Source organism: Gossypium arboreum, chromosome 1, assembly GCF_025698485.1.
Source record: "Gossypium arboreum isolate Shixiya-1 chromosome 1, ASM2569848v2, whole genome shotgun sequence".
NCBI lineage: Eukaryota > Viridiplantae > Streptophyta > Magnoliopsida > Malvales > Malvaceae > Gossypium > Gossypium arboreum.
Genome location: NC_069070.1, coordinates 114,799,558 through 114,811,937, shown reverse-complemented (window position 1 = coordinate 114,811,937; position 12,380 = coordinate 114,799,558). Strand labels below are relative to the sequence as shown.

The 12,380-nt window shown below is 30.9% G+C and overlaps 1 protein-coding gene and 1 long non-coding RNA gene across 2 annotated transcripts; one reads left to right on the top strand and one right to left on the bottom strand.

The window, feature by feature from the left end:
* Nucleotides 1-2,367: 2,367 nt before the first annotated feature.
* LOC108481652 (serine carboxypeptidase-like 44) lies at nucleotides 2,368-4,815 on the top strand. Its single transcript, XM_053019233.1, has 10 exons — nucleotides 2,368-2,714; nucleotides 2,787-2,891; nucleotides 2,994-3,086; nucleotides 3,168-3,260; nucleotides 3,349-3,434; nucleotides 3,513-3,812; nucleotides 3,891-4,024; nucleotides 4,119-4,217; nucleotides 4,309-4,423; nucleotides 4,542-4,815. The coding sequence occupies exons 1-10, from the start codon at nucleotides 2,486-2,488 to the stop codon at nucleotides 4,677-4,679; spliced, it is 1,392 nt and encodes a 463-aa protein (XP_052875193.1). The 5' UTR covers nucleotides 2,368-2,485; the 3' UTR covers nucleotides 4,680-4,815.
* Nucleotides 4,816-8,363: 3,548 nt separating this feature from the next.
* Nucleotides 8,364-9,366, bottom strand: LOC108482029 (uncharacterized). The gene is made up of 2 exons (XR_001870807.2): nucleotides 9,113-9,366; nucleotides 8,364-8,830 (listed from the first exon to the last, which is right to left on the bottom strand). It is a non-coding gene; the product is annotated as an uncharacterized LOC108482029 (long non-coding RNA).
* Between the last annotated feature and the right edge of the window lie 3,014 nt (nucleotides 9,367-12,380).

Here is a 12,380-nt window from a genome sequence, read left to right as displayed (position 1 = left end):
GCTGACCAATTGGAATCAAATCATCATTTGCACACAATATAGACAATGAATAAATTAAAGAATCTATAGCTACAAACAACAAATTATAAACTTGATTAACTCCAAGGATGCTAAACAATTTTTTTTTTTTATTAGTTGAAGAAATATTTTAAGAATGACGTTGAAACTACCAACTCTTTCAAGAACAACAAGAAGACAACAATACTACAATTAATATCTAGATACAAAAACCACTGTATAACAAGTACAAGAAAGTATCTATTCAATTCACCACGAAACTTTAAAAAAAAAATCTGTATAACCCTACTTTCGTCAAAGCATATCAGTGATTTTATATTAATCTCTTTACCTAAATTTATAAAAAAAATTGATTAATTTTTAAAAGCTTAAATAATAAAAAAAAACCTCTTAAAATAATTAAAAAGTAAATTAAGCTTGAAAACTATACTTGAGGTGTGAATAGAAAATAGCAATAAATTGAACAATTGAAGTTAACTTTCTCCTTGAAACTTCTAAAGGCTCATCAAGTGTTGATGTAGAAAATGATGATGTGGTAGATGAGGGCAGTTCTGTAGAAATTTAATTGATTTTTTAATTATTTTTCAAGTTCTATTTTACCACTTTAGCAAAATTTTTTAAAAGTTCTAATTTTTTTAAAATTTATTAAAATTAAAGTTAAGTATGAATTATTTAAAATTATTAAAAATTATGACAAATTCTAAAAAATACTTTAAAATCTAAGAAATCTTAAAAGTTCTAAAAAAATTATAAAAATAAAAAATTAGAAAGTAAAACAATAAATTTCTTAAGGGGAGAGTAACTCTTTTTGAGAGAAATGGTCACTTTTAAGTGGTAGCATACTTCTCCATTGATGTTATTTAAGGGTATGTGTTCAAACTATACTAGGTGTGAATGCTCAGTTTCCCTTGGTAGTAGATCTGCTCATGGGTCAGGCCATTCGACCCGGCCTAAAGGCTCGTTCGAAATGTGGGAGAGTTTGGACAAAAATATAAACTCAAAAAATAGGCTTGGATAAAAAAAAAGCTCGTTTAAAAAATGAGTCAGGCCTTAGGTAAGACATTTTTCGCTCGGGTCCGGCCCGAATTCAATAAAGGACAAAAAAGTTACTTTTTTTGTTTTTTAATGCTATTTTTTTTGTTGTTTTCTTCATATTTTGCTACCATTTTACTATTATATTACTATTATTTTGTTGTTAATTTTGTTCTTATTTTAGAGACATTTATTAATTTTGTTAGGCATTTGCTTGTTAAGTTGTATCTATCTTAGTGTTATTTAAATACACATATTTTTAAAAAATAAGATTTTTGCTGCAGATTTAATTCAGTGTGGTGGAACATTTTCTTAGCTTCAAAAAATTTCAAAAAATTTAGCTATAAGCAGTTTATTCCACTACAACTTTTACGTCTAGTGGAGTGGCATAAATATAAATCATAAAATAAAGAGTGATGAGATTTAAGAGAAAAAAAGAGAGAGGAAAAGAACAAGAAATCATTTGGAGGCTAAAGAACATCTCTCTCCTATTAAGGAAAACTTCAAACTTACAAAGACGAGAAGAAAAATAGATTCGGAGCACTCGACATAAATTCTTCAACTATTTTCTCTCTAGATTATTTCTTTTTACTTTTATTGATGCAAGTTTGTTTTGAATCTCTTTTTGTGTGGTTTTCTCAACTTATTATGAACTAAATTCTATTTTCTTGGAACAATGGCGGATCTTATTTCTTAGTTAATTAAATTAGTTTCTCTTCGATTGTTTCGATCTTTGATAATTATTTATTCTATCATGTACCTATTTAATCTGCTTGTCTGGCCACCAAGTTGTATTAATTTGAAAATCTTGATTTGTTTTAGAATAAAAAATTAAAGATTAGATTTAGACTAAATAGACTATGATTAACTTTAATAGTGCCGATGAACGAGTTAATTTGCAGCTAGAATAGGAATATACTTATTCCAAGAAATTATAATTGTTTAACTATTTATTGTTTTTATTTAAAAAAAAACTAAATTGACACGTGGTAATTTTTTCATTGGCCAAAACATGCTATGTAACACAGTTTCCTAACAACTTTTTTAAGCGCTCGTTATAAAATCGACCTAAAATAGAAGAAATTGATACTTTAGGTATTAAATTGGGACAAAAAAATTAAATACCAAATTGAAAAAATAAGAAGCTAAATCGTGAATTAAAAAAAAAAATTCCACAACAATTTTCTGTTCCTCATTTACAACAAATAGATTGTTGTTGTAACAAAATTAATTAATTAACACTTAAATAAGCTATCCTAACTTTAAATTTTCTTGTCTATAAGCATCGTTCCAACAATATTTTGTTGAATTAAACCAAAAAAGAAGAAGCTAAAATCTAAATTACACTGTATAAATTCACTGCATAATCGTAAATCAATCCATCAAAACAATCAAACTTCTCTTGTAGTATTCTAAGGTTTCTATCAAATTGTAAATGGGGATCGGGGCATTCTTTAACAGCCTTTATGCTTTCTTATTTGGTGGTATTCTTGGATACCATCTGTATGATCAAATAACATTGCCTGGACAACCTGAAATTGAATTCAGGCAATTTTCTGGGTATATTGATATTGATCCAGATGCTGGCAGAAGTCTTTTTTATTATTTCGTTGAAGCCCAGAATGACCCGTTGGATCTACCCCTCACCCTTTATTTAACCGGAGGTTAACTTCTTTCAATTTTCATTTTCCGTTATGAAAAAATAGTTTTACCAAGAAAATTGATGTTGTGTTCAGGACCCGGCTGCAGTTCAGTTGGAGATAGCTTTGTTGGTATTGGTCCTTTCACTACTACAAACAATGCTCGCGCCCTTAAGATAAATCCATATGCATGGAACAAAGGTTGACCTTTTTTCCCTTGAAAATTGCCTCCCTTTATTTAAAATTATATAATATTATCCCATATTGTTGACTTTATTTAAATTTTTGGTATACAAATTTTAGTGTCAAATATGCTGTTTATTGATACACCAATTGGATCTGGATGGTCGTACTCAAATACAAGCAGTGATTATCAAACTGGAGATTTTAACACAAGTAAGATTATATTAAAATTCTAAACTCGATATTAATTTTCTTATTTTCTATATTAAATTCTAAAATTTCTTTTTCTTACAGATAAAGACTTGCTTACATTCTTAGTGAAATGGTTTGAAAAGTATCCGATTTTCAAGTTCAGAGATTTATATATTTGTGGACTAAGTTATGCAGGTTCGTTCAATGTACTTAATTGAAACAATTATAGACCAACCTCAATTAAAGATTATATATATATTTAGGAAATTTATTATTTTCTCAGGACACTTCGCACCTCTTTTGGCTAACAGTTTACTGCTATTCAACAATGAAACAAAGACCGAAAGGTTTAATATTAAAGGATTGGCAGTAAGTAAAACACAATCCTTTTCTTTATTAATTTTCCTAACAATTTTATATTTATTGGTTTCGAATGTTTAATAACAGTTGGGAAGTCCCGTTCTTCGGTATAAGCTAGACGTTATTGCACAATATGAACTGTATGCATCCAAAGGGATGATTTCTCAAAAAATGTACCATAAAATCTTGAAGCAATGCAACGAAACAAATGATGACAACTATTCCAACGATTCCCCAGAATGGTCTGAATCATGCGAACATGCAATGAATAAAGCCCTAACGACTGCTTTTAACGTAAGTTCAGTTCTAGAAGCTAATAAAATGCGATTTGACATCGTTCGTAACCCGTGTAAAGGAAAAATTGAAGATCTAATCGCGGGAAAAGAGGTACAAATCCGGATCTTAATATTATAAAATGCTTATATGAATAATTTCGATGAATCTTTGATTGAATTCGTGTTACAGGTTACCATGGTTGTTAGTGGAATAGATATGTGCATTCCTAATAGAATAGATTTCTATTTTGGGATGCCGGAAGTTCAACAAGCTTTTCATGGAAATCGAACCAACTTGGGGTATAAATACTCGGGATGCTTCCAGTAAGTTACATTCATAAATCTCTCTATATATGTGAAATTGTATAAAAGGTCACAATGCTAAGCAATTTTTACGGTAATTTGTGTTTTAATGTAGGAATAGTGGTCTCAATTACAGCATAGCTGACAAACATGTTGATATGCTTCCGACCTTGAAGAAAATTCTCGAACATTCGGTTCCTATTACCATATTCAGGTTGGGTTATGCTTTCGACATGAACAATGTTTAATTTAGTATATAGAAATTCACTTACAGTGGTGAAATTTTGTGGCTAACTTTTTCACAGTGGAGAAGATGATGGAGCAGTGCCTATGATTGGAACCTTACGACATGTTAAAAAGTTAGCCAGCGAAATGAACTTTACTTTGACCAAAGATGAAGCTTGGAATAATGAAAACAAGGTCATTAATTGGTTTTATCCCCTTTTTTTTTAATTATTTTTTTATTTATCAAATTTAATTATTATTATTTCTAACAAATATGATTTAAATCTAATGATGATTAATGATTAAACTGCAGGAAGGAGGATGGCTGTACAAGTTCGGAGATTTGTTGACTTTCATGTCTGTGAAAGGAGCAAATCATCATGTGCCATTGTCTAAACCATCTCAATCTTTATATATCTTCAAAAATCATTTAGTTGAGCAATCAGATTAAATCTCTCATTGAGTGTCAGATTTACTATTCATAAGCCTATCTGGTTTTTGTGTTCTTTTGTTAGTCATATATCATAATGGCCTTAAGGTATTTTTTATTTTTATAAATTTTTGTTCATCAATAATTTATTCGTGTATATTCACTTAGCACAATTATTTATAATGTGGTTTTTAAACTTAAATCAAAATAAATTTAAAGAAAATGCAGATATGAAACTTGAAATATCAAAGTTTTCAATAAAAATAAAATGAGCACTTAATCCACCTCCTATAAACAGCATATCATAACAAAATCATCCTTAACACAAAGCCGTAATTAACCTGAACGAGAATAATTAACATAAGAAAGGGCAAGTAAAAGAAGCACCCGAATCAAGAAAATAGAACAAAAGAACACTCCAGCAGTCTTCCAAATGATCACTATCACAAAAAACTCCATTAACGTCACAATACATAAAATCAATCTTCGATCTAAGCTCTCAATCTCCTTGCTTCAATCTGAGCCAACTCTTCAATGATTTCGTCCTCATGACCATTAGCCTTCAACCCCAACAACTTACCATCGGACGAATTAGGCTTAGGAAATTTATTTTTCAACTTCTTTCCTCTCCTCTCAAACTGGCTAGTCGGCGTTCTTCTAATTCGAACAAGGACTTAACGTTTCTTGTCTTCTTTTTATTAACACGAAGCCTTTTCTCTAATGAATTCTCTTTTACCATAATCACATCATCATCAAGATCAGTATAATGAGCCTCTGAATCGCACAGCAATCGCCCCTCAAAGTACTTCTCACTAGACTCGAAATCATCAACTTGAGATTCTACATATCACCTTTTCTCCTTGTAATCCTCTCTCTGATTCATAGGTTGTGTGGTTTCCCCATGTAGATGGGAAGAGTTGCGGGTGATTTTTGGGAATGGGGATCTTGAAAATGCATCTTCTGATGCTTCTCAAGGTCCAGCGGACCTACCAGTCTTCGGAGGTCTCTTCATCTTCAACTTCCACTACCGGTAGGAGATCTCTGGTGTTCTATTCATCTTCAAGTTTATTCGTCGAGTTAGAATAAACCTGGTTCCGGGGACAATCAGGCTCCACTACAGAATTCAATTCCGTACTAAAAAACCTCAAACCTGGACCATCAAGCGGGAAGCGATCAAATTCTTCAACCCGCACCTGGAAGGTTGAATCCTTAAGGCGAGCTGAAACAGATTCTGAAATCCTTTACATTATATTAGTACTTAATAATACCACCTTCTACTACAATTGTGTGACGAAATTAACTAAAATTTTTACTAAAACAAATACGATAATAGTATAGTTATGGTGAGTAAATATATCGTTTCTACGAATATTGAAAGTAATAGTAATTACTGTTGTCTTTTTATTATTTAATTGAATAATTCGAGTGATTGATTAAAACTAAAATTAACTAAATTAATTAACTAACGAACATGACAAAGAACAAATCAAGAAAATAATCAAATAATAATCAAGAAGCGAAACAATACCTAGAAAATAATTCACCTAGACTTTGTCTATACTATACCAATCTAAATTATGCAAACTTTTTACTTAGTATCTTGACAATAGAAATTTCTAAATTATGCAAATATCTATTTCGAGTATAAGAACATCTGACTCTAGGTTGATTAATTGAAATTTCTTTCTAATTAAAACCCTTATTATAGCATTAATTTGTGCTATGAATTCTTCTATTAGATTTGACTCTAATCTGGTAGATTTATTTAATCTTATTTTTAAGATTACATGCAACTCCACTCAATTACGCAAGACCTACTCTTAAATAGGGTATATTCAAGCTCCGATTTAAGCACATCAAATGTGGATTTATAATATAGCAATATCAAATCAAGAATTAAGCACACATAATCAAGAACAAGAAACTAAGTATTTATTACGTAAAATAAAAATCAAACGATAGAATCCATCATAAAGTTCATCTCCTTAGGTATTTAGAAAATTAGTTTATGCATGAAAATAAAAACATTCAAGACACAGTATGATCGAAAGAAACAAAGAAATCAATTGAAAATCTTCAATCTTGATGGAAATCTACTCTAGAATCGACTTCAATAGTATTTTTCGAGTTATTTTCTTGAATATTCTATTACGACTCACTATTATCTTCTTATTTTTGTCATATATGCGTCTTAGAATGCCCCAAAAAACTTAAAAATCGTAATTTTCCACTATGTGGTGTGAAATTCCGTGAAATCGACATAGCCTACCACATGCCTGTGTGAGTCACATGGTTATGTGATATGCCCGTGTGAAATGGTTTAGCCCGTGTAACTCCTGTAACTTGCTCTGATTTTTTGGTTTTCGTTCGTTTTTTGCTTCTTTTGTTCCCAAGTGCTCTATTAATCATTAAAACATGAATTTAAAGGATTAGGAGTATAAAATTCACCATTAACATCAAATAATCATCCAAAAACGCATTAATAATAATGTTAAAATATATTACTTTTAGCACTCATCAACAATCTATTTCACGATTTGTTTTCTCAAGGAGCTGGAGAACAGACCAAGAGGTTCGCAATGTTTTGAAAAGTTTCCAAGCACCGAGCTTGAACCGGTATCCCATAAGAGAGTATCCAAACCAACCGAGACTTGACCTTAAAATTTTCAGACCATGGTTGGATATCAACGAGCCATTCGTTAAGGCACCCTCCAACTTGATGACATTCAAATCAGCAAATCACATAAGAAAAAAGTTTTACTGCAACTAATCCGTATTGTAAAATCCTTTTGACCTACCCACAATGCTTCTCTGAAGCATCTTCAACGAATCATCACCGAACATTTATTGATGCCTTGTCGTACCAAACCATTCAATATATTGACTATGATATATGTCAAAATATATCCCTCGTAAAACTAACCACTTGTTTCTATGAATTATCATGCATTTTGTTGTCGAATTATTTGTTAAAATAAAAAGTATAATCGTAGTAAAACACTTCCAACACATGCATCGCAACTTGTGCACCAACATTCTCTCTTTGACATTTTTGACAAAACCTGAGGCAATAAAGTACTTCCCTGTAACATATAAACATATGAATGAACTAAGCAAGCAAATACAGAAACATGTTGCAAAATTAACCATCACTTGACTGAATTCGAAACAGTCATAAGGCACCAACAAGAAACAATCCGCAAACCGAATGTCGTTCCAATGAAAATCAGTAGCTTCCCTAAGTCGAATATTTCCCCTTGAGCTGAATTTCCCTTTCTATCTTTGACATAATCTCTAAGGAAAACTTTATGTTTAACTTGAGCATCAATTTTCTGTTCATCTTCTTATCTCAAGGTTGTACTTTTCTTATCTGCACTTTCTTGCAGGGCCGAAGCCAGAACAATTTTGTAGGGGGCTTGATGAAATTTTAATTTTTTATAGTTTATATATTTATAATTTTTAAAGGATTAAATTGAATTTTTATAATTTTAGAGGGGCAAAAGTATAATTTTATTTTTACTAATTTAAAATTTTTAAAAAATCTCAAGAGCCTAAATAATAATTTTACATTTTAGTAATAATTTTACATTTTAGGGGAGGGCCAGGCCCCTGCCAGCCCTCTTAGATTCGCCCCTTCTTTCTTGGAAGGTCTACTTATTGCTTGTCTTGTGGAAAAATAGCATGAAACATTTGTACCTTGCTTCCTTCTCAAAAATATTTACGACATCGTTATAATGAATTTTCTTTTTGTGAATTACAAATAGTGACTAGCGTGACTCGAATCCAGGTCACACCTAGAGCGATGAACACTCTTGATCATCATGTCTGTAATGACCAATTTTAGCCCGGGCCTAGCACTAAAAATAAACAGTTTAAAAACACACAAAAAAAAATGAGAAAAGTAAACCAAAAGGATGTCCACAGTCCAAGTCCCTAGTACAAAACAACCCAAATACACTATACAAGCCCAACATTCAAGACCCTAAAACCAAATTAACAAATCCTTAACCCAAAATACGGGCCCAAACGGCCCAAAAGACTAAACCAAATTTTAGCAAACCCTAGCCCTAGCAGCCGAGCCCCTCCAGCGCCTCCGTACGCTCCAGTGTTTCAGCAGCCACGCGCGCCTCCGTACGCTAGCTCCTGTACCCGAGCACCAGCACACCCCGTACCTGCAAAAAGGACGAACACAGCAGCAAATACAAGCAAAGAACAAATATTTCATATTTTTTATTTATTTTCTTTCTTTTTTTTTCGGCTATAAAGCCAAGATTTTAATCTTTGTAATCGGGGACAAATGGATTACACAAAAAAAAGAGCAATCAAATACAAAAAAGAATCAAGGTGATTTTCCGATTCAAAAATCTTGGATTTCTTTTAGTTTCATTCGTCTGGGTTTTGTTGTTCTTATATTCGAAAGAAAAATAAAAAAAAGGGAAAAAAGAGGGTCTTACCTGGGAAATACGTCGTAAACCTCCTTCTGCTTTGTTGAAGTCAAAGCTAGGAGGAGATCTTGAGGCTGAAAAATCATCTTCTGGGCCTAAAGGGGCAGGTTGTTGCCTGGGGGATGGGAATCGGTGGCTTGGGTGTTGATCTAGGGTTCGTCTGAGAGACTTTAGTTCTTTTTTTACTTTGATTTGTTAATGAGGGGGGGTTAGGTGTCTGATTTGGTTTTTTTTTTTAGGCTTAATTCTGCAGAAAATTAAACAGCGCCGTTTAAATGAGTGAGGATCCGCGCGTCAACCCGATGGGCAGGCCGAATCCGCGCCTTTTTGTTCAGAATGAGCAATTTGCGCGATAGGTCCCCCCCTTTCGCGTGTGCATTCAATCGAACCTTTTTTTTCTTTATTTTCTTTCTTAAATTAGCTTTTTAATTTGCACGCATTTTCATTTTAGTCCGCTGTATAGCACAGCGTTTTGGTCTAGGGGATATTTCTATTTCTAGTCCCCATATATTTGCGCGGATTACTTATTGACCCAATTTTCGATTATTTTATTTTTAAACTATTCCTCTTATTTTAATTCATTTGTAATTTAGTTTTCTATTTGTATAACTTACCATTTTAACATATTTAATATTTCTATGTTGATCTGTTTTAATCATTTTGTTTGGTTATATTTGTGCATTTGTTTTTGAAGATTTTTATTTAGATTATTTTAACATTCTTGTACAATATTCTTTTAGATAATATATATATATATATATGTACATGTAGTATTTTAATTGAGTTTTGACTCGTAATGCTTACTCTTTCAAAGTTCCTAATATTATTATATATGTGTATATGCGTTGAGTTCTTTTAAAAACTTTATTTTGTTTATAAAATCGTCGTTTTAAAATTCTTTTTACATTAAATTATCTTAACGCTTTTATATAACATTTTGATTAAATACTTATATATATATTGGTACATATATTTGATCTATATACTTTATTAGATCCATGATTTTATACCTATAGTCTTCTTTGTGCAATGAGTTCAAGGTTCTTTTTATCATGTTATTTCGATATTTCTATAATATTTCTTTAAATATTCTATATATATTTGTACATGTACATTTTAATTAAATTTTGTAATTTGTAATGTTTATTATTTTAAAGTGCTTAATATTTTTATATATTTGTCGAGCTATTTCAATAACTTTTTTCACCACTTTGTAGTTCATTTTTTATATCATATTATTTAAAATATTTATATAACACTTGTTCAAATGTTTCATGTGTAGTTGTTCATGAATAATAAATAATTTGGTTCTATGTACATATTTAGTTCCATGCTAAATTATTTTATGAATTCTCTTAAATTTTTCTATATATATATATTTTTCACGTACATAAGTCACTTTTTAAGAACGCATTTTACTACACATTGTTTTGATTTAAAATTTCACATTTAAATACTATTTTTATATGCATGTACATTTGTCAATTTTAAATGAATACATCATCTTTAACATATTTATACATATTATTTGATTCAAATTTCCTTTTCATAATCTTTGCTTTAATAATTATTGTGGTTGTAGTTTGTTCATATTGTTTTGTATACTATGTATATTTGTTGTACCATATTCATTTATTTTTTGATGTCATTAAACCAATCATTGCTCATCCATGCTTGTGAGTTTGATTATATTTTCCTAGGTTAGTTATATTTAATTATTAGTTTGTTAATTGGTTGTATCTCATGTGAGTATATTATCTCATATCATCGTTTTCCACTTGGTTTATGAAATTTGGTTTTATAAGGTCCAAACCTTCAAGATTAATTTCATTTTATTTCAAGTCGCATTAACACGTTTTAAGCTATTTTTATAATTATTCATTTAAAAATTCTTTAAAACGAAGGCAATACTCGATGTTTGGCAATTCGGGAATCGTTCCCTATCGTGCTGGGTTGCGATTTCCCGTTTGTTCAAAATAATCGAATATTCCTTTGGAATTTCACTCATGTCTTTAAAAGCTCTTCAAAATGAAGGTAATACTCGATCTTTGGCAATTCGGGGAATCGTGCCCTATCGTGCTGGGTTGCGATTTCCTGTTTGTTCAAAACAATCGAATATTCCTTTGGAATTTCACTCATGTCTTTAAAAACTCTTCAAAACGAAGGTAATACTCGATGTTTAGCAATTCAGGGAATCGTGCCCTATCGTGCTGGGTTGCGATTTCCTGTTTGTTCGAAATAACCGAATATTCCTTTAGAATTTCACTCATGTTCTCTAAATTCCAAAATAAGGCAATGTCTAGAAATTCAAGGAATCGTGCCCTACTGTGCTGGGTTTCGTTTTTTTGTTGGACTAAATAATTGGGCATCTTTTTGCGGTTTTCAACTTAATTATAAGCTATTGGAAGTCAAAATTTATCATGTTTTCGAGGGTATAAAGGATCGTGTCCTATCATGCTGGATGTGATGCTGTATTCTTCTGAAACAAGAGAATTTTGACGACCAACTTGGGCAATTCAAATGTTTATAAAAGGAACCACATTTCAAAAATATTTTTAAATCTCAGACATAAGGACGGTATTTAATCAATTTGGTACCAATTTTGGGCGTAATGAGGGTGTTAATCCTTCCTCATACGTGACCGATTCCCGAACTCGTTTTCTCATATTTACGTAGGCCAAAATTGATTTAAATGGAATAAAATGCTTTATTAGGTGGTCCAATCACACCTAAATAAAGAGGATTGGTGGCGACTCCATATTTCGTTTTCAAAATCGATCTACCGTTTTGTTTTCAAACGTAAAAAATGTTTTCGACAAGGCCAATATACAAGATTTCGCTATAATGAGCTTTGAATTTTGTTATTTAAAAATTAATAATTCTTTTTTGAACTAAAACAATTATAAAATTTCGATTGCATCTTTGGAACGTCACTAAAGTTTTAATAATTTAGGTACATTTGCATATGTGGCATGAACTCTTTATTTATCGAATTCCAACTATTAGTTTTGTTTTAAATTTTTAAAGATTTAATGCCAAAACATTATGATTGTGAAGACTCCCGCTGTATATTAAAATTAGGCTTAATACACACTTTCATCATTAATGTATATTGCTTTTCTCAATTTCATCTTTAAAGTTTTTTTTTTTGTCTACTTCAATTTTAATATTATCAAACGTTTCTAATTCTGTCCTTAATTTTATTAAATGTTTTTGGTTCAGTCCTCTGATGTAAAAAAAAAATTGAAATATCCAATTAATTTTAAGCTACCAAGTG

Coding starts and splice junctions, on each gene's coding strand:
- LOC108481652 (XM_053019233.1), top strand. CDS start 2,486: ATGGGGATCGGGGCATTCTTTAACAGCCTTTATGCTTTCTTATTTGGT. Junction 3,261..3,348: donor TTGTGGACTAAGTTATGCAG/GTTCGTTCAATG, acceptor TTATTTTCTCAG/GACACTTCGCACCTCTTTTG. Junction 4,218..4,308: donor GTTCCTATTACCATATTCAG/GTTGGGTTATGC, acceptor ACTTTTTCACAG/TGGAGAAGATGATGGAGCAG.